This window comes from Pithys albifrons, chromosome 2 (assembly GCF_047495875.1).
Source record: "Pithys albifrons albifrons isolate INPA30051 chromosome 2, PitAlb_v1, whole genome shotgun sequence".
NCBI lineage: Eukaryota > Metazoa > Chordata > Aves > Passeriformes > Thamnophilidae > Pithys > Pithys albifrons.
The window spans coordinates 77,090,878-77,113,471 of record NC_092459.1 but is presented as its reverse complement, the minus strand read 5'-3'; the positions used below and the strand labels follow the sequence as shown (position 1 = coordinate 77,113,471).

Genomic DNA, 22,594 nt, shown 5'->3' with positions numbered 1-22,594 from the left:
ATTAATGGTGTCTGCTGTCATACAAAAAGGAGGGTCACATGAGAACTTCCTGCTGAACTCTTACATGAAGGCAAGGATGCACAAGTGGTGTTATTGCTGTTAGGAGCTGCCTACCATCTCCTCTGTTAAAATCAGCCAGCTAAGTTTATCCTGCAGCCCAGGGGGACATACAGCACAACACTGTCTTTAAGGCCACATCAGCGCAACCAAGGCCCAGCCTACACCTGCTCAGGTTAAGTGGTCTGTGGCTCGCTAATTACTTATGTGGAAACCATTCTCCAGTCAGGGTCACTATGCCAACCTGGAGATAGTGGTAGTGCAATAAGCAAAACAAGACAAGATACAGACCAAAAAGGGATGGCAGCTACTTTAAGCTACACTTCGAGAAAGAGTTCACAGATGGTTTTATTTATGCTTTTTATACATTAAATCTGGTAATTTAACAGTCTTTTAGTGTATTCTTGAAATTGCTTCACTTTTAGCAGCTCTTACGTAAACAGGGACATCCTTCAGGTATGTATTGACAGTCAGTAGCAACTTATTTTTAGAAAGAATTTAAAAATTAAGACTGACATTTGTACTGAAAACTGAATAGGAACAGCTTGTTTCACATAGATAGTATTTTAATACAGACTGAGAAAGGATTCATTCATCTACTGGTGAGTAGTCACTCAAGTGCCCTCTCTGCTGAAACCCTGCCTGGAGTACCTGGGTTCACACATTTTTTAAAAAAATGAAACCCACAAATCCCCACTCCAGGCCCTAAGCAATCTTAACTCAGGAGCCACTTCAGATCAAACAAGCTTTCAAAAGTTCACACAATTTGGAACCAGCTAAATCACTTCCCTTTGCTTCACTTTGGAAAACTAAAAGGTAGAAATGCCAGGCCCCTTCGAAGCAGGAAGTGACATAACCATGAGCATCACAGAAGGTACTGCTGCAGCATCAGCAGGCTAAGAATTAAGATCAAATTCCTCCTTTCCTTTTGCTACAATTAATGGGACAGCTGTTTGTTTAATCCAGCCTCAGTAAAAAGATTATAGTTGCTAATATAAACTAAGAAGTAGAAAAGTATATTTCATAATTCTATTTTAAATAAATTATGAACATCCCTTTTCAAGTGGATAACTGTATCTTTGGATCCTATTCCAGTCTCATTTCTACTTCACAATCTCAAAAGTATGCTAACAAATGACGAATAGTAGTTTAACGTAAACATACCAAGTGCAATTGTTAGAGACAGTATGATGCAGCATTTTCATATTGCTAGGTTTAGTAATACAGGAGATTATTCTGAGCAAACACTTACTTAGCTTGCCAGGAAACTGCAAACTGGAGGAGGATTTAATCTCCCAGTTAGCAATTCTGGTACTTGGCTAACTCTGGCAGATGCAGAAGCCCAGACAGATTAAAGGCAGGATCAGCGTGAGACAGCACCTGCTCATACTTGACAAGGAGGCACTGTCATTAGAAGAGGTTGAATTCTTCCAGTACTGATTGAAAAGAACTACCAGCTCCTCACATCTAACAAGTGAATATCTCCTATGACCTCCACTGTGTTGATCTTTTCAAGCTGTTTAAAACGATGCTTGTACTCCAGAGTGTGAACACCATTAATAGCAACTTTGAACTCGTAGACATCACAGAAAATAATCAGCTGAAAAGCAAGAAGAGAAACAGTTAAGTTTTAAGCTCAGATAAGACATGAAAAACAACCTGATGACCTAGCCTAGACTTGGGTAAGAACTGCTTCTGTTACAGAAAATGTTTCATGCAAAAACATTTAAAAATAAAAGTGGAACATCATAGATTCAGAATAACCTAAACTGCAAGGGACCAATAAGGACTGCCAAGTTCAACTCAATTAAATTAAAATTCATTCTGAGGCTGAATTCTTGCATCTATTTCAAAAGAAAACCTATTAAAACCAAGTCAGAGCTCTGCTCTCTACAGTCCCGTTTAATCCCAAATCTTTTCAAGACATTGAAATGCAGCAATAGCAGTTTTATTTGAAACTATTAATGACATGACATTTAAGCACCTCTGTTAATCCTTTCGGCAGAATTTCCAGTTTGATGTGATGTTTCAGTTAATCTTACCTCAAAGTACATCCCTGGACTGAAAGGGAAGTTAGAAACTTCCTTTTCTTCTTCTCCCCAGCTGTCACGAAGGTAGGAGTTTCTTACAAAAACTTTGTTTTTAACTCGGGGATTCAGATGTAACGCAATGTCCTTTGAGTCGCTTGGTTTCAGATTTATTGCAAAGCTGGAAGATATTTTTTTAAAGTTTATGACTCCAAAGGTTTATAAACATGGTGCAGTAATCCATGCCATTTACCAAGTCCTTAGCCAATACTCAGGACTGTCTGGGAGCCAGGGCCATGATTCACCTGAGGAAGCAAGCAGGCAGCTAGCATGCATTTGTCTCCTTTGCGCAGAAACCTTTGCTGGAGGTAGCAAATGTAGGATGTGACGCTGGCTAGATTCGCTTCACACTTGCAGCTCTCTGCTCGTGTCTCAGCAGGAAGGTATTGAGCCAAGAGGGCCAAGAGCTGCTCCCCTACTGCATCAGGAAGCAGCATTCTCACAGGAACATACAGTGCTGCCTGCTCCCCCATCTCTTTCACTCAGGCAATGGAGAGGGGGAAGCTTTGTTTTACCTAAAGACACTACATTCTTTCTGCCAACAAATTGGTTAGACTCTAAGGAAAAGTTTAACGACTCTCTCCATACATTCAAGACTGGTGGAACACCATACACACAGAATTATTTTGTTGGCATTGTAGCTCTGCCCAGGCTAAATGAATACTCCACAATCTCAGACACGTCTACAAAACAGAGTTCCTAAAGGGGACCTCTGGAAGATGAGTGATCAGAGGCAAGAGTCATCCAAAGTCAAACGAATGCTTCAACCTGTGACCAAGACCTCACTGCAATTGAAGAACAAATATTGCACCACCATCCTCTCCCCACAAATTAGCTCCAACTGTCCCGTCATTGCCTTCTTTTGAGAATTACTCAGTCCAAATAGGAGATATTGCAACACTTCTAAGCTGTGCAGTTCTCTTTTACACCAAGAAAAAGGAACATCTACCACTGTGTGAAAGGTGTGAAAGACAGGAAATAGCTTAAAAACTCTATATAAATACATACGTTTAAAAGCACAAACACAAAGAGCAGACAATCTACAATGCCTTCATTCTTATAAGCCACACATTCAGCACTTGAAATGTGCTAATAAACTTTTCAAGGCAAAACCAGGAATACAGATGCTCCTCTGTAATTACTAATTATCCTGTTCAATCTGAAATCCATCCAAACTTTGTTGTTGAGATTTCCAGACTTTGGGTTCCAGTATGAATAAGAACTTTGAATGTTGTTCAACTGCAGGGAAAAAACGTGCCCTGAGGAAGTGGGAGTGCAATGCACACACACAGTGTGAAAAGCAAGCTTCTCATCATTTGCACTAATTCCTTCATTTTTAGGCATGTTTCTGCAGAGCCAAATCAGCCTTCAATTAAAGAATATGCTGAAGCACAGACATTTCCCCAGCTCCATGTTGACTATGTTGCACTTCCCTCCTCCCCAACCTTTACTTCATGTTGGGAAAATGCCTTCTTTTGCAACGTGTTGTTCCTAATTTGCTACGAAATTTATATCTCATACTCCCCTACCAGCTTTCATAAAATCATAGAACAGCCTGGATTGGAAGGGACCTTAATGATCATTTAGTTCCAATGCCCCTGCCATGGAGATGGACACTTTCCACTAGACCAGACTGCTCCAAGCTCCATCCAACCTGGCCTTGAACACTGCCAGGGATGAGGCATTCATAAATTCCCTGGGCAACCCATTCCAGTGCCTCATCACCCTCACAGTAACTAATTTCTTTGCAATATCTAATATAAACCTACCCTCTTTCAGTTTGAAGCCATTCCCCCTTGTCCTGTCACTACATGCCCTTGTAAGTAGTCTCTCTCCATCTTTCCTGTAGCCTCCCTTCAGGTACTGGAAAGGCACAATTAGGTGTCCCCAAAGCACTTTTTTTTTCCAGGCTAAACAATCCCAATTCTCTTAGCTTTTCTCACAGGAGAGGAGTTCCATCCCACTAATCACTCAGTTCATCACTCACTTGTTGTCACTGAGCACCTTTATGCTTACACAGTCAAGGTTCTCAGAGAGGTATTCAGAGAAATTTTGTAATATGCAGCATTTGAGTATACCAGCAACTCCTCTAATTAACTCATTTTTCACCTACTTCTGCCAGTTCCCCTACTCTTGGACCAGTTTGGAACAGAAGCTGTCACTACAATACATTTGCTCACACGTGTTGCACAATGGGAAGTCCTGAACAGACACTCAAACACGTGAATGATGCAGATTTAGTAGGTAAGTCACTTAGATTTTACCTTCATTTTTCACAAGGGACCTGCTCTTTCTAAGTCCTCTCTAAAGCAGTATCCTGTAGGTTCCCAGGAAAACTGCACTGTAGTTTCAGATGGTTCCAGATGCAAAGTTACAAGTGAGTAATGATATAGAGAGGCAGTGGAAAAGCCTATTCATTCTAAAGAGTGCCTCAGTCAAATAGTACAAAAAACATCTGTACCACGTACCTCTTTGGGTTTTTATTCACTTCTCCTTTAATGGCAATTGTGCATCCTGGACGAAGTGCAGTGTCAAGTTTCCAGACATAAGGAACACTCTGCAAGCATATCACCAGTAAAAGTTTTGACTATGACTTACTTTTTCCAATATACAAGTTGAGCTTTACTATGGCAGGAAGAAATTTGGCCTACAATTGCAAATCTGCACTTAAAGCTAAAGTTACTCCTACCAACAAGTTCTGTGATACTAATACTATAGTGGAAAACTTACACTGAGATAAAGATATCAATCTGTTGGGTTTTTTCATTACACAACCACCTTGGGTTCAAAATAAACATTATTTACAACTACTCCAGCCAGCACTAATGGTGGAAGGAGAGGAAGAAGAAAAAAAAAAGAAAAATGTAAGACTGAAACTCCCTGCTATAATTTAAATTAAAACCAGTAATAATTATTCAAATGGAGCCATCCTGAGCTCTCCTCTCTGAAAGCATTGGTTCTGCTTTAAGGGGTAAGACTCATGCCAGGTGTGTTGTTGTCCCACAGCTGCATACTAGAAGTAGGATCACTGAGTATTGTCCTCCTGGCATCAGTTCATAATGATATAGTGCAAGTATTTTATTAATTTTCTTTTTTCATTGTGTTAGAAGTTATTTTTATCAGGAAAAAGGAGCAAATGGAGAATTATGTCCCCTTTATGTTTTTGCTGAAGTCCACCACTTGCAAATTAGAATACTGCATGTTACTTGGTTTTCAGTGAGACTGAAGAAGGCAGGCTGTCAAGTGACAGACCATTTAAAATCATGGCACTCACTGAAACTTCACCTTCTCCACAAATTCTATTTGTATATATTCCTGGTTTTCAATCCCTTTTCAATTTGAATGTGGTCCTTACTGAGTCTGGATACAATCCACCTGTACAGTTTTTTGCAAAAAGATGAGCACTCACTCCGTGTTTGCTCCACGTTAGCTGGGTGCAAGTTCCAACCCTACGGTGTGATGCTTGCACCCAACTACAGGAAGCGTACACAGGTATGGCATGGATTTGTCAGCAAGAACATGTAGCAGGCAGGTTCCAAGACAGACACATTAACATAATACAACTGCAGAACACTTTTGTTTTGCAGGTATTCCCTGTGGCTGAGAAAACAAAGCATGGTTGTTTGAAAAAAAAGTTTTGAATGTGCTTTGGTCCTCACTTTTTATTTCTCTGTTTATGTTGTGGAGGCTGAATTTATCTTTTGGGTTTTCTAAACGATTTGACAAATAGTCTCACTTTTACCAGCAGCACAGAGGAAATTACTCTCTACAAAACCGTACTGATGATCATCTCCCAGTAGACTCTCAATTCCCTTGTTCTGTGCATGTTTTTTCATTAATAACTAAGATTTGTTTGATGCTTTTACTCTTCACATTTGCCACAAATCTACACGAGACACTTACCAACTGTGAACCATTTGGCATTACCCCCTAGGAGAGAAAAAAAGAAAATTATCTAGTTTATCAGACAACAGACAGATGCATTCACCCTTTTACAAACATACCTACATTTTCTGTGTTTATCTTTGTTACTCCTAGAGACGATGGCTGAGAGCCTTGTAAAGACTGCAGAAAGATAGGTATTTAGGTGTCATTGCTAAAATCACAGAACTTTTAACATAAACTTGGTTTAGAAGCAGATAAGCATCTGTGCTGCTTTGAAGGGTGAACTGTTAACATAGAATCTAGGGCTCTGGTAATGAAAAAGACAGCCAAACCTCTACAAACCACAGAAAAGTCCTGAAGTACAGTAGTTGAAACCAAATCAAGACTTCTGAAGATACCTCATTACATTTTGAATCTTAATTTAACACTAGGAGCACTGTTAAGCCCTCAGCATCAGAGGGTACCTACAGAGTTTTCCTCAGTGGGGTAGAAACACCAGCATGGCAGATTCATGCAGGGGGGGGTCCTTGGGATTCTAAGCAGCCCCCTGCATCCCTGTCCCTTCCCAGAGGAAAGACAGATGAGCAACATGGCCATGCAGAGACACAGCTCCTGCTTAGCCCAAGCAGATTGTGTCTTAAGCCTGTTTATTTCAACACAAGCCTCCACCTTCCTCCTCAGGAAAGTGTCTTAGAAGCATTGACTAAAATGAAACAATCCCCCTTCTCCATTCTTTTCTTCTGCAAAGGACTAAGCACCAGCAACCACAGACTAAACCAAGAGTATTGTTTTGTGCTTGGGACACCAACCTGCAGCACCTGCTTGACCCCAAGCTCTTCTTGGAGTCTGTCCTTCAAGACTAGGAGTCAGTCAGCTTTGCAGGAACATATTGCTGGCAACATGCCCAAGGCCAAGCGATGGGGCCCATGAAGGGGCCCATTACAGGCTTTGCAAATTATCAGTGGGTAGACTTAGACCTCATTATGGTCAGTTCCTTTATCTTCTACCAACATAATTATTAGTCTGCTGACCTGAGATAGATCTGATACTTGGCAGCAAGAGACTCAAGCTTTGCCCTCAATGTAGTGAGGGTGGAGCAAAAGAGACCCAGAATATTTCACAGGGATAGGTAGGCTGCCTTAGCAAGTGGCAAAAAATGGAAAAGGCATTCACCTTCTGTATCTCTCTGGAATTTATCACCTTCAGTTTCTGCTCTAAAAGGCTCACCCTTCCAGAACAACAGGATCTCTCCTTCTGCACAGCAGAAAACATTGTTCAACTCCTTCTTGTTGGTGTACTTTCTCTAGCAGAGCTGGCAGCTGACAGGAAGCACAGCACTGCCTTCACCTCAAATTCACTGCAGTTTGGTCCAAGTACAAGCCAAGCTACAAAGTCTTTTAGAAAGGATATCTCTTCTCATCCCCTATAAATAAATGTACACTCTCACAACTTCATTCAACAATTTGGTTACTACAGCAGGAAAAACAGGGTTATGTGCACAAGGAGTTCCAAATGTAGCTGATCCTGGTATCTTGAAGCCAAGCAACAGTCATGGCTAAACTTGTCACATAGAAGCATTGAATATTCTAGAGTGCCTTCTTGAACCACTGCAACACTTAAAAGTCTAATCCACTCCTAGATTCAGTATTCAATCAATTCTTGTACCCTCTGTCCTATTAGCTTTGTCACCCTTTTGCCCCTAACCACAAGACTAAAAAAAGGAAACACAAACCCTCATGACACTCACATGGTGAAATGTGGAGAAACTAAAATCTCGTTACTAACATTAGACCGTGTAGCTGCTTTTCTTCACTTCCTTTTTCCCGTAAGTCCTACTATGCAGTTTATCAAGAGAGAGAAAAGGAATCAAACAAGTCAAGTATCTATATAACTTACATTACAAACAAAATCTATGGTTTTGATCTGCACTTTGCCATATATTCCCAGAGTGTCTATTTTTTCAAGGTTAATTCTGTGGTTGTAGAGCAGCAAGTGTTTCTTGTTTACAGTCACCTAAAAGACAGGAAACAAAACCAGAAAAACTGTAATAAATATACATTACACCAGCCATGTATCAAACTGTATGCACATATCTCTGTTTTACACCAGTTTGCTGTAAAAGCCGGAGTGTCCCAGAAACATCAGTCTCTCCATCACTGTGAGGAAGATTTGCTTGCCTACACTAAAATTTGCAGTGCATACCTTTCTTTCTAGCACCTGATCATTTACCAATGTGGTACTACCAAATCTAACAGAATCTACTGTTGTAGTGTAACAGAGCAAGGCAAATACACCTCACGTGTTCCCTCCAAGAGGACTGTCCTATACAAGTCACAGAACAGGTTTATCCCAAGGTTAGCCTTTTGCACATAGGAAGGGAAGGGTGGAATAGCCATTAGCCATGGCAGGAAGTTACTTGCCTACTCATCCAACTTAGAGGGAAGCAATACAAAATTAAAAGTCTGATTTAATTAGCACCTCTTTAGAGAAAAGCTCTAAACTTTTCTGTAGTTAGACTATACATAGGTAACAGAGACATCGAGACTTCCAATACTTATTCTAATTACACAAAATACCTCTCTTTTATTGGCCTGACAACTGGCTGCTGATGAAGAATTGGCTCAGACTCACCTGAAATTTATCCTTTAAAATCATGATGACAATCTCAAATGACTTCCCTTTTTCAAAGGGCATCTCGTAAGTGATCTCCTCCCAGCCCCATCTTTCCCTCTCTAGTGTGTTGCAAACAATGCAGCCAGACCTTTTGAAGCGTGGGTTGAAATGAAATGCCACATCAGCTCGAGGCTTTATGCTGCTGCCACACTGTAAATCCACCTGGAATCTAATCATAAAAATAAGATAAACCACATTGAGCTCAGTCTGTCAAGAAATTACCTAAAAGATTGGTACGTTTCAGTTTTACTGTGGAGACTCAGAACAGGCAGACACAATTAATGTTATTGGATAAGGAAAAAAACCCAAACATACATTTGTCTGACATTTGTGAAAGGTTCTTCCATGACTTATTGCAATGAATTAAAATATTCAGGCATTTATTTAATGGTCATCATTCATACCACATAAGCCCCTCACTTAGAGTGTTCAGCACCTTCCCTCCCATCATCTTCAGCAGAATATATCAAACAAACCTTGGGTAAAGTTGGGGAACACAACCCTCACACAGGGCACATGCACTAGTCCATATCTCCTTATCCCAGTTTAAGTTAATTCCTACTCAAAAAACATTCAGTTATCAGTTTTGGTAGTCTCAGACAATCCCCTTTAGAGAAGCAGGGACTGGAGGAAAAAACCTGCCAAAACATGCAAAAAACCAGTTCGCTACTTCTCATCACAAAGCTTTCATTATCCACTTAAGCTCGCATTCAATCTGATGCTATCACAAGGATTTAGATCATAAGTAGGACCCCAGAAACATTTTATCCATTACATTCTTGTTCACATGGTGACACTACAAAACCATGACACCATAGTCACTACCTGTCTGCATCATCAGGAACAGTCCCATGGATCACAATCAGCTCTCCAGGAGTAAGGCCACCAAGTATTGTCCCAACATATGGAATGACCTAGAAGAGGGAAGGAAAAAAATATGAAAAGATATTCCAATAACATTTGGTGATGGAGGCAAAATAACTCACAATAGTTCAAAAATTAACATTCTAATTAATTATGTGGTACTCTAGCATGTTAAAAGAAACACAACTAGCCTTTAATTTAAAAGAAATCACAACAGGAAGGAAAGACCTTGCAAATTTCCTCCTTTGAAAACAAAGCATTCCAGACATATTTACAACTAAAATTGCCATCCTCCATTCCTCGCTCTCAGATGAAGAGTGGTAATATTTTGTTGCCTCACTATATGTAGACTATAAAGAAGATTCATTTCAAATTAGGTCATTCCCAAGGGCTGACTACTATCAGCTCTTTCCTAGTACTAGGAGGCAAGTTCCACAACCCTTCTGACCCCAGACACTGAAGCAGGTGCCTTTTTGCTTGTTCATGCTCCATTTTGGAAAACAGTGCTAGGAAAAAAAAGATACTATGTCACAGAGTGTCTTCTTAGTACAAACTATACAAACAAACAACAAAATACCTCATCCTAATGAGCTAAGAACTGCAAAGTGCACTGCTCAGGAGTCTTGGACTTTATTGTATCTACAGTATGCACTCTGGCTCAAAGTCTGATTATTTTTATTTCCTTATCAGTATCTGGAGAGGGTAACACACACACACATTCTTTACAGAGACAGTAATCAGGCATTGGAATGGCCTGCCCAGAGAGGTGGTGGATTCACCATCCCTGAAGGTTTTTAAACTGAGATGGGACATGGCACTGAGTGCCATGATCTGGTAAATGGACTGGAGTTGGACCAAGGGTTGGACTTGATGATCTCGGAGGTCTTTTCCAACCCAATCGATTCTATGATTATGCTAAACTGAAATATCAGCACGGTGGGAATTGCTAAGCCATACGAGGGGCTATGTCAGTTAAGACAAAAGCCCCAAACACCCCAGCACAGCTCACTGGCAAAGGTTCAGACATGCTGACAGATGCCCCACTGTGATCATCAGCTGGTGCACGCAGCATTTCAGGAAGGAAAGGGAAGAACCTTAATTTTAAACTGTGGAAGTTTTCAGGAGATTGATCTGAAAGCAAAGATGTAACTCTGCATCTCATCACATGTGCTTTGGATTGAAAACAAAAGTAAACGGTAGCAAATGTTGCATTTGCTCTAATTAACGGCCAAAAAATTTTGCCAAGGTTAGGTTTGTTGGGGTTTTATTCCCAAAATCCATGATCTGTGGAATAGTGTATAAGATTTTAGGATATCTTTGAAATGAAACATCAATTGCCAACAAGAGTTCCAGCAATTTGACAACCAATATAATGAACACACTGGAAATACTATTCCTGAATGGAATATTGGACCATAAAGGGACAAGTTGGGATTCAAAAAACCCAACAAACCGAACATGTGGAACAGGAAGATATGAAAAGGATATGTGTTTGCTGACACATATTCTTGTAAATCTGTGAGGAAGAAATAGCGGAATGACAGTAAAAATTGTCTAAATCCAGTGTTGTTTCTGCCAGTAGATACACACTCTTTTCTGCCCCCTCTCCCCTTCTCAGCTACCCAAACATTGCATAAAACCTAATTCACAGTCATCTTCTACATCAGACAAAAAAACCCCCAAAACAAAACAAAACTTGCTTCTCAAGCATAAGATCACAAATGATCATGTTGTTTTAAGTCTCATCATTTTTACTGGCTTAAGCAGATGGAATAGAGGAGGACCAAAATGTGAAATTAAGTGTTCAAAACAAAAGAATTAAGTAGGCTGAAATCTAGCTGACAGTATAATAATAATAATAATAATAATAATAATAATAATAAATAAAAAACATATCTTGATGGGTTTGGCTTTATCACACTGCTCCTGAGGAGCAGCAGCTCTGAGCAATACAGTACAGTAGTAAGTTACTGGTTCAGTCTACAAAGACAAACCAGAAAAACATACAGACACAGAGCAGGGATACTGGGACTTAACCACTCTAGTGAAGTAAAGTTATTTATTCCTGACAGAGGAACTGTAGCAAAAACACTTCTTTATATTCAAAAGAATACATGCATGTAAGAGAAAATGAGGCACTCAGCAATAGGACAAGAGGGCACGAGCTTAAGCTCTGCCAGGGGAAATTTAAGTTGGATATCAGAAAAAAAATCTTTACAGAGAGAGTAATCAGGCATTGGAATGGCCTGCCCAGAGAGGTGGTGGATTCACCATCCCTGGAGCTTTTTAAACTGAGGTTGGATGTGGCACTGAATGCCATGATCTGGTAAATGGACTGGAGTTGGACCAAGGGATGAACTTGATGATCTTGGAGGTCTTTTCCAACCCAATCAATTCTATGATTCTAAGTTCATCTCACCCCTTTAGGGGTGTCACAGATCATGAGAATGCTAGAGCTTTACAGAGAAAGTTGCCAGACTCTAAGCTAGGCAACCAACATTCAGTCAAATCCACTCTCTGCAATTGCTGAATCACGTTAGCTCAAGTTTTCCCTAGAAAACAGGAATTACTGCAAATTAAGATACAAACTATGAAAAAAGACTCCACGTTTAATTGTTCAGACTGAAGTTACAGGCACCACAAAATAAACATTTCATGAGAGCTGCCAGGCACCACCTATGTTTACAGAGAATTAGGAGTGAAAACATTGCTTATCATATTTTCACTTTCCAGCACATTGTGCAAAAAATGCCAGCCACCTACACAACCTATGTATGAAAAAGGATTACCCTCCATGGCTGACAGTCTGTCTGGTCTGTTTCAGAACCCCTGTGCATTAAAGTGTCTACTTGTTTACAGCAATACCTGAGCAGTGCAAAGACTTTTAAGTAACATTCCTCACTATGCAAAACAGCACAACATAAACCAGCAAAGCCCCATTTCCCAAGGGAGACATTGTTGACATGACAGAGTTGTTACCGGATTACTGATTGTCTTCTCTGGTGTCTCCAAGGTCAGGTTTCCCATTGTCTTCAGTGGTACATCCAAGGAAGTCATCTTCCCTCCTTCAGTTTGTCAGTTCTGTGTAACCACTGCTGGAGCGTGTTTAAAGGACTCACTCATAGGCCAACACCAAAGGAGAGATCCCTTCAAAAAACACAAACCTTTTAACTAGAAAGAAACAAAGTGGCAAAACATGAGTGAACTCTTCCAATATATAACTTTAAGTAGCATAAGAAATGATGCAAACATCTTTCCAGCATATTTGCTGAAGTTATGAAATATGAAAATAAAAGGCTTGCTTCAAGAAATAAGGTGCCACTCTAATGAGGGACAGTGCACACCAGTACACACTGTTATCGGCAGCTTCCTAAGATTAGGTATATGGGGACAGAATCTATGTGAAAATCAACCTTATCCAGGGGAACACTGACAACCCAGTGCTTCTCTGCAGGGCCCAAACCACTCCCCACTTGCAGCCGTCCCCTGCCTGCAGACAGGGAAAAGATACGCAGAACAAAAGCAGTTTTTTCAAGACAAACAAACATTCATGTTGCCTTTACACTTTCTGGGCTATCCCCAGATTTCCCACAGCAGATGAGTCTTAAAAGGTGACCTTGCCTTTTCCACCTTTATCTTACATAAAGTTAAGAGATGCTAAGCAAAGATACAGCAGGGAAACACAGGGTGTTTTATATTTCTTCCTCCAACACATACAATCCTGCACTCCAAAGTAATCAAAAGAGTTTGTAAAACTTGAATTAAATGTACAAAATTAATAAGAAGTGAAACAACAGCTTGTGAGTATATCCAGCTACACTGCAACTTTTTAGCAAACCTTGTAACAAAGTGACCAAATTCAGGGCACAACTGAAACTACGAAGTAATTATTTCCTGCATATTCTGGAGAAACAACTTAAGGTATCCTGCAAATTGTGTGGCGATGACCTGCAGACAAGGGAAAAGTCAAATGAGGGCTCTAGCATCATTACTGTTTGACAAGCAATATTAGAAAGAAAGAGTAAAAAAACCCCACCACCAAACAAAAATCCCCGAGATCTGTGACCTGTTCCATAGGGCACAAGGGTTAATCTTCTGCAGTGATTAAACAATAGTGTCTCCATTTTCCAGTATCTGGCTTACCTTGTTGGAGATTTGGGCCAGAAGAGTATTAATTCTCCTACTTAAGACCAGTGCATAGAACACAATTCAGAAAACATAAGGTGCTAACACTGCGTAACATTTTGCCCTTTGACCTTTCCATGGGATACTACCATCAATTCACTTTTGCCTGTGCAGGCAAATTTCATTGTTTTCATTTTTAAAAGGAGCAAATGAAGACCAAAGCAAACAATAATTTTGCCTTTACCAATGTGAAGTCCAATAGCAGATCACAGGAAAATGAAGCCTACAACCCAGTAACCTGTTCCCTGGACCTACCTGGGTGTGCAATAGCAGCTGAGATCCTGCTGTGGGAGAGGACTCTGGCACAGAACCAGCTTATCCGTCTTGACAGACTGGTGGCAGTACAATAAAGTGATGAGTTGAGGGGTTTTTTTGCTTGTCTATCAGTGCTTTATTGACAAGGTCACAATAATCAGGGAAAGCTGCAATTCAGGCTCTGTTTGCCAAAAGCAGGAGCTGGGCATGGCACTGCCAGGCTCTCCTGTCCCCTCCCGTCAGTGCGTGTTACACCCAATCCGCAACACTGCAAGTCAAGGTTCCCTGAGCGGACTTTCCGCACCACAAAAGATAAATTTGCTTTCATTTTCTCACACACTGCAAAGAGATGAAAATCTCTTCGACAGAACAACAGGGAACCATGAAGGCCAACAACCAGCTATTATGCTGTCCCACTGTGACACGCAGCAAACGCCCTTCATGAGGGTAACTCCGGACAGACCTTATACACAAAGCGAGATTTTACACCAATGCAAGCAAGAAAGAGAGCAAATGAGATACTTCACGGATATTTACAGGCAACCGAAGTAGGAAACACTGGCGGTGTCCCCCCGCCCCGCTGCCAGCGACACTCCAGCTCGCTGGAAGGCCACAGTGCCGGGCTGGCCTCACGCCACGGCCCCGGGGCAGCCCCCGCTCCCTCCGCAGGGCCCCGCCGGGAGCATCCGCTTTCCGCGACACACACACACACACACACACACACACGGGAAGGGTGGTGTAACTGCGCCCTCCGCTCCCTCTCCTACCTGCACGGCGCCCCTCGGTAACTACCAGCGACCGCACACCCGCGGGGTGCCACAGCCCGGCGCTGCCATCTCCCCCGGCCCGCTCCGGCTGCGCGCCCGGCCCGGCCCGACCCGGCCCGACCCGCGCCTTCCGGCTCCGCACGGCTGCGTCGTCTCCGCCCCGGGAGCGGCCACGGGGGCGGGCCGGGAGCTGCGGGAGCGGCGTGTGCTCCTGTAGGGTGCGGGATGGGACCGGGAAGGTTCAGGAGCAGTGTGTGCTCCTGCGGGGAGCGCGATGTGACCCGGGAGGGTCCGAGAGCCACGTGCCCTGCGGGCTGAATTTACACCTCGTAAAGTTAATTCAGCTCCTTTCCTTGCAAAGCCTTCCCTTCCTTATGTATTGTGTTTCCTCTGCAGGTCCCTTGTTACAGCCCAACCCACATCTCCTGGCAAGATGCATCTCGCACAGAATTGTGTAGGGTTGGAAAGGACTGCTAGAGATCATCCAGTCCAAGCCTCCTGCCAAGGCAGGGGCACCCAGGGCAGGTGACACAGAAACACAGCATGCCGTGTTTTGAATGTCTCCAGAGACTGTCTCTACGACCCCCTGTTCCAGTGCTCAGCCCACCCTCAACATAAAGAAAGGTGGGACTTCTTATATTTTAGTTCATGGCCGTTACTCCTCATTCTGTCCCTGGGCACCATTGAAAAAAGTCTGGCACCATCCTCTGGGCACCCATGTTTGAGATATTTATATGCATTAATGAGATCCCCTCTCAGCCTCCTCTTCTCTAGACTAAACAGGGTCTGCTCCCTCAGTGTCTCCTCATAAGAGAGATGCTCCAGACCCCTCATCATCTTTGTGGTCTCCACTGGACCCTTTCCAGTAGCTCCTTATCTTGTACTGAGGAGCCCAGAACTCCAGATGGGGGAGAACACAGTACTCTGCATGGGCACTAGGGCAGAGCAGAGGGGCAGGATCACCTCCCTCAACCTGCTGGCCACACTCTTCCCAATGTAGTTCAGGATACCATTGACCCTCTTGGCTGCAAGAACTCAGTGCTGGCTCATGGTCAACTTGACATCCTTCAGTACTCCTGGGTTCTTCTCAGCAGAGCTGCTCTCTAGTAGGTCAGCCCCAAACCCATACTGGTACTTGGGGTTATTCCTCCCCAGGTGCAGGACCCTACACTTGAACCTCATTTCATTTCTCTCTGTCCAATTCTCCAAACTCTCCAGAGACCCATGACTGTGGTCAGTGACCACACCCAAATGCAGTTTCAAAGCTCACAGTGGATCATTTGCTGCCCCAGGACCTTTGTGTTTCTGAAACCTCAAAATCTTACACCCACACCCAATCTTAAACCTACTGGCCCAATGCTTTGCTTCCATCCTCCTCTTCCCTCACAGGCCTCACTAAGACTGGTTTTGACAGTTTTGGTCCAGTAAGCAGAAAGATCAGTGAAGTTCCCTTGTAATTTTACAGCTCATGATGTGTAGCAACAAGCTGCTCAGAGAAGCACAACTTAAAGTTCCCCTCTTGATATGCTGGATGGAAGAAAGATGAGCACAAAAATAAATGGGGCAATACAAAAGGCCCACAAAATTAAATCAGCTTATCCTATTCAATTACAGGCATTCAGTGTTTCTTTGGCTTGCAAAAATGTGTCTGCAGCAAAGTTAGAATGGTATTAAGCCACTGTTGCCACAAAGACCATTACAGTATCTTAGCTAGATAATATTCAGTCTTCTATTCTACAATTAACCAGCACAAAACCCCCTCATCCCAAATCATATCTGCTTGCTAGAGTTCTACTGATAGTTGTGGGATTGACGCTTTAAAGGGTACATCAGCTTAGCTATATCAGATTTGAAGGATTAATTCGAAGAAAGGTGTGATAACACTTCTTTTGACAACTGCAGAAGTGAGCTATTCAGATTAAAGAGTAGCAGACCAGAAGGCTTGAGGAAAGATACCTTGGAATCATGCATGGCTTTGAGAGAAGACAGAGAACTAGCTGAGTTCAAAAAGCCTGCTATTCAACTGTTCTACATAATCCAGGGAACTATTTAAAAAGAGAAACAATACAAGGTCCTAGAGCCTGAACCATCACTTATTTTTTCTTTGAAACTATTTTTTCCAGGCATTCTAGTTTAAAGAGTAGAAAGCTTTTAAAAACCAGATTGACAGAAGCACATGAAATACATTCAATTCTCAGTATTTGAGAGCAATCTCAAAGCAGGTTTGAAAGTTCAGGTCAAACAACAGGGACAGAAAATATGCTGAAAACCTGGAATAAAAAATATGACAATGAAAGGAGGAGCAATAAGAAGAAGTGTTACTAGAACCACAGAAAATAAAGTTCTACTACTTTACTACTTCTTGCTCAGGGCTCTTCTACATTTGGGAAGAAACAATCCAAAGGAAATACAGTGATTTCAACTATGCACCAGTTCTTTACTGAAGCAGAACAGCTGTTTGATTAACATGCTGATTTTAGGCTGGGTCATAGGCAGTTTATGAAATTTACAAGAAAATCCCTACTTCAGCTTTCAAACCTGATGGACCATTGGCAATGAGTCAGTTGGATTACAGCTTCAGCATCCTTGTGTTACACTGTTGTTGCTTTGTTCATAGACTGCCATTTTCTTGCTGATTTGTTGCGACAAATAAAATCTTCCCTTATTTCCACCACCCAAGTCCTAATTGAGACTTTTGCTTTGAAAGCTACAATTTGATGTGCATACAATCATTGCTTGGACTGTGTATTATCCTGTCAGCATAGTCTGACTTCCCATGTTCCAGCAGAATTTTGCTTGCTGGAGAAATAGAAATGCTGTCAAGAGAGATGCAGACAATTTCAGCTGAAGCAAATTAAGCAGCTATTCTTGGCCAAATGGTGGCATTTGAGGGAGGACCCTGTTATCCTTAAGAAATTTTACCTGCCTTTCCTGCCTCAATACAAGAACTGGCAGAGGAACATAATCACAAAACACTGGCAGTGCAGGAGCTGCTACTGCACATCAGCTGCTGCCACACACAGCCTTTATGAACTTCCTGTGAATTTTCAGTGATAATAAGTCATCTCCAAACCTTACATATTCCCTTTTGAATGCCACAAACTATTTCATCTTCTTGAAAACTGAAATGTGATCTTTTACAGGTACAGCTTTCCATTCTATTTTCCCTTTTGTCCTAGTTCAGCAGGAGGGACCAGCTAACCCTGTGTGGGGGTGATCAAAGCTGTGTATTCTACCCCCTCTATTCATTCCCCAAGGACAATGGGCCATTAGCAGCAGCTGCCCAGGGAGCCACTATCACCTTCACACCCAGCCTGAGGGGGCGGAGCTGCTAATGGGCCATCAACAGCTCAACACCCCCTGGCTCCCAGAGTCAATCACCCATTGTGTGAGTCCCCGCCCAGGGGGACGGACTGGGTGCTCCCTGAGGGTACATAAGTGGTGGGTAAGAAGACCTCGGGTACTTCTCGTCGGATCCAGAGCAGCAGCAGGACCTCGACAGGAGGAGATCCCCGCTCTCGCCCAGACCACAGCCCTCGCCTGCACCAACAGGTTTTTCTTTTCCTTTTGCTCTGGACTTGGGGGAGCCACAGGGGTCTCAGCACAAGGGCAAACAAACCCCCTTGGGTTTGTGCCCCAGGACACTGGGTTATACTGCTGGGGTATTGTGAGTTGAAAGCAATTTCCCTTGTGTGTCAGTGTTGTTATAATAATATTATTATTAAATTTTAGCTCTGACTTATAATCTCTCTCGTGGTGAGTTCATTTCCCCTGCTGGTTCACCTTCAAACCAGCACATCTTTTGGCACCCAACGTGGGGCACGAGAGAGAAGTCAGAACTACAATTTCATTTTGTGTATTTGGGTACAGAAACTCCCTGACTACCATGTTGCTTGATGTATTCATGTGGATGGTGTATCTGGGCCTGTTCATATTTTGACACATGGGGAACCATGTGCCTGTTTTGATGCTCTCTTTAATACCAGGGAGAAGGATCAAAATTGCTTTATTAATATACTATGTTTATGTTGTCATAACATCAGAAACAATGAATTTCATTGTGAATGTATATTCAGTCTGGTCTGCCTGTCCTGGTTTGGGTTGTTACCTCTGGGGTCTCATTAAAAATAGCACCCAGACTGTGGGGAAAACAGGCGGAGATGGTTACTTCCACCTTTTCACCTCTGCTACAACAATCATTGAAAATATTGAGCTTCCTTTTGATGTTAGGGACAGCATAATCTTGCTGTTAGTGTTGCTTTGTCTCCTCTGTACTGTATACACCATGTTTAGGGTCAGAACTGGGCTCTCTAAGGAGACTTGCTGGAGGCCTGCCCTGGGAGCGGATGATGTTGAGTGGCACGGGAAGTGGGAAGATATGGGCCAGTATTTGGAGACCTTCTCTCCTCAAATGATCTGGAAATTCACCCTGGAACAACTGCAGGACCCTGCCAAAATGCTAAGCTATGTGAAAGGAAGATGCTCTAGTAGTCCCAGAGATGTGCAGCTCACAGCAACCTGCTGGGCCCTGGCCACTGCCTACCGCACACTGCTTGGTGTGGTACAGCATCATCAGGAGGAGGAGAAAAGGAGCAAATCCACAGGCACCATGTCCACCCAGACCATGACTGAGCCAGAGAGGAAGAGAGATACATCAACCAGCGCCATGTCCACCCAGACCATGACTGAGCCAGAGAGGAAGAGAGATACATCAACCAGCGCCATGTCCACCCAGACCATGACTGAGCCAGAGAGGAAGAGAGATACATCAACCAGCGCCATGTCCACCCAGACCATGACTGAGCCAGAGAGGAAGAGAGATACATCAACCAGCGCCATGTCCACCCAGACCATGACTGAGCCAGAGAGGAAGAGAGATACATCAACCAGCGCCATGTCCACCCAGACCATGACTGAGCCAGAGAGGAAGAGAGATACATCAACCAGCGCCATGTCCACCCAGACCATGACTGAGCCAGAGAGGAAGAGAGATACATCAACCAGCGCCATGTCCACCCAGACCATGACTGAGCCAGAGAGGAAGAGAGATACATCAACCAGCGCCATGTCCACCCAGACCATGACTGAGCCAGAGAGGAAGAGAGATACATCAACCAGCGCCATGTCCACCCAGACCATGACTGAGCCAGAGAGGAAGAGAGATACATCAACCAGCGCCATGTCCACCCAGACCATGACTGAGCCAGAGAGGAAGAGAGATACATCAACCAGCGCCATGTCCACCCAGACCATGACTGAGCCAGAGAGGAAGAGAGATACATCAACCAGCGCCATGTCCACCCAGACCATGACTGAGCCAGAAGGACAACAGAAACCGATAGCAGTTGCCCCTGTCCAGAAAAGAAAATCAAAGACCAAATCAGTTCGTATAGTGCATGACGAGGAAGAGTCAGGACCTTCATCTCAAGCAGAAGAAATGGAGCCAGAAATAATCACCCGGTCCCTATCCCTGGGAGAGCTGCGTGAGCTCCGGAGAGAGTTCACACGACAGGCAAATGAGTCCATCTTGACCTGGCTACTTCGAATCTGGGATGCTGCAGCCAATGATACAATTCTAGATGGGAGTGAGGCAAGGCAGCTGGGATCCCTGTCTCGAGATGTTGTCATTGATCAGGGCATTGGAAAGAGACAGGAAACTCTCAGCCTCTGGCGACGACTGTTGTCAAGCATGAGGGAGAGATATCTTTGTAAGGAGGACCTCCACGTACAGCAAGGACAGTGGAACACAATGGAACAAGGTATCCGGTGCTTAAGGGAATTAGCCGTACTGGAGATAATCTTTTCAGAGGATGAGAGATTCCCTAAAAGTCCAGATGGTGTCCAGTGCACATCCCAGATGTGGTTAAAATTTGCACGACTTGGGCCAGAAATGTATTCTCGCTACCTTGCAACATTGCAGTGGAGAGAGGGAGAAGACAAGGTGGGTGCACTGGTCAGCAAACTCCGGATTTATGAAGACACTGTCACTGCTCCATTACGAGCCCACGTCTCAGCTGTGGAAACAAAACTGGCTGAACTGGAAGAGAAGATTAAGGAAGGACTCTTCCATATCTCTCCAGAACAAATGAGAGTCTCTGCCATCAGAAGTAGGCGTCTTCCAGCTAAGGAGAAAGGGTACACTCCACGCGGCAATCTGTGGTTTTACCTCCATGAGCATGGAGAAGATATGAGGAAGTGGGATGGGAAACCCACCTCTTCCTTAGCAGCTCGGGTACGTGAATTGCAAAGAGGCACAACTAACGCAGGGAATTCTTCAAGGTTGAAGGCTGCTCCGGTCTCTCGTGGGCAAGGCTCCAGACAGTATAGGAATGATGATGTTATGCCCGATCCTCTTGAAGGAACCTCCCGGTCATATTCACAGGGAGAGTGCAGTGAATACCATGACCAGAACTAGGGGGGCCCTGCCTCTAGCCAGGTAGAGGAGAGGGACAATCGGGTTTATTGGACTGTGTGGATTCGGTGGCCTGGCTCATCAGACCCACAGAAATACAAAGCTTTAGTGGACACTGGCGCACAATGCACGTTGATGCCATCAGGATACGTCGGGGCAGAATCCATCTCTATTTCTGGGGTAACAGGGGGATCCCAACAGCTGACTGTACTGGAAGCTGAAGTCCGCTTGACTGGCAAGGAATGGCATAGACACCCCATTGTGACTGGTCCAGAAGCCCCGTGTATCCTTGGCATAGACTACCTGAGGAATGGATATTTCAAAGACCCAAAGGGACTGCGTTGGGCCTTTGGCATAGCTGCTGTGGAGACAGAGGAAATCAGACAGCTGAGCACCTTGCCTGGCCTCTCAGAGGACCCTTCTGCTGTAGGACTGCTGAAAGTTGAAGAACAATTGGTACCGCTGGCCACAGCCACAGTGCACCGTCGGCAATACCGCACTGACCGAGACTCTGTGACCCCCATACACAAGATGATTCGTGAGCTGGAGAGCCAAGGGGTGGTCAGCAAGACTCACTCACCCTTTAATAGCCCCATATGGCCAGTACGAAAGTCCAGTGGAGAGTGGAGGCTGACGGTGGATTACCGTGGTCTCAATGAGGTCACACCCCCCCTGAGTGCCGCTGTGCCGGACATGCTGGAGCTTCAGTATGAGCTGGAGTCCAAGGCAGCCAAGTGGTATGCCACCATCGACATTGCCAATGCCTTTTTCTCCATTCCGTTGGCAGCAGAGTGCAGGCCGCAGTTCGCTTTCACCTGGAAGGGGGTGCAGTACACCTGGAATCGACTGCCCCAGGGGTGGAAACACAGTCCCACCATTTGCCATGGACTGATCCAGACTGCATTGGAAAAGGGTGAGGCTCCAGAACATCTACAGTACATCGATGACATCATTGTATGGGGGAACACAGCAGGGGAGGTTTTTGAGAAAGGAAAGAAGATAATCCAGATTCTCCTAAGAGCTGGTTTTGCCATTAAACGAAGTAAGGTCAAGGGACCTGCTCAGGAAATTCAGTTCCTAGGAGTGAAGTGGCAAGACGGGCGTCGTCAGATTCCAACAGAGGTGATCAACAAAATAGCAGCTATGTCCCCACCGACCAGCAAGAAGGAAACTCAGGCTTTCCTAGGCGCCGTGGGCTTTTGGAGGATGCATATCCCTGAGTACAGTCAGATTGTAAGCCCTCTCTACCTTGTGACATGGAAGAAAAATGATTTCCAGTGGGGCCCTGAACAACAACAAGCCTTTGAGCAGATTAAACAGGAGATTACCCATGCAGTAGCCCTTGGGCCAGTCAGGACAGGACAGGATGTGAAGAATGTGCTCTACACTGCAGCTGGGGAGAATGGCCC

At 43.8% G+C, this 22,594-nt stretch overlaps 1 protein-coding gene across 5 annotated transcripts; it reads right to left on the bottom strand.

Annotated features, from left to right (window-relative positions):
* Positions 1 to 387: 387 nt before the first annotated feature.
* Positions 388 to 14,930, bottom strand: LGALS8 (galectin 8). Of its 5 annotated transcripts, none has more exons than XM_071549602.1 (11): positions 14,774 to 14,930; positions 14,007 to 14,083; positions 12,546 to 12,737; positions 9,528 to 9,616; positions 8,661 to 8,871; positions 7,926 to 8,042; positions 6,153 to 6,209; positions 6,048 to 6,074; positions 4,613 to 4,701; positions 2,100 to 2,265; positions 388 to 1,657 (listed from the first exon to the last, which is right to left on the bottom strand). In XM_071549602.1, the coding sequence occupies exons 3-11, from the start codon at positions 12,621 to 12,623 to the stop codon at positions 1,508 to 1,510; spliced, it is 984 nt and encodes a 327-aa protein (XP_071405703.1). In that variant the 5' UTR covers positions 12,624 to 12,737; positions 14,007 to 14,083; positions 14,774 to 14,930; the 3' UTR covers positions 388 to 1,507. The 5 variants fall into 5 exon arrangements, with proteins under 5 accessions (XP_071405703.1, XP_071405704.1, XP_071405702.1 ...); XM_071549603.1 differs by having other exon boundaries at positions 12,546 to 12,713; XM_071549601.1 differs by lacking the exon at positions 14,007 to 14,083.
* Positions 14,931 to 22,594: the final 7,664 nt, after the last annotated feature.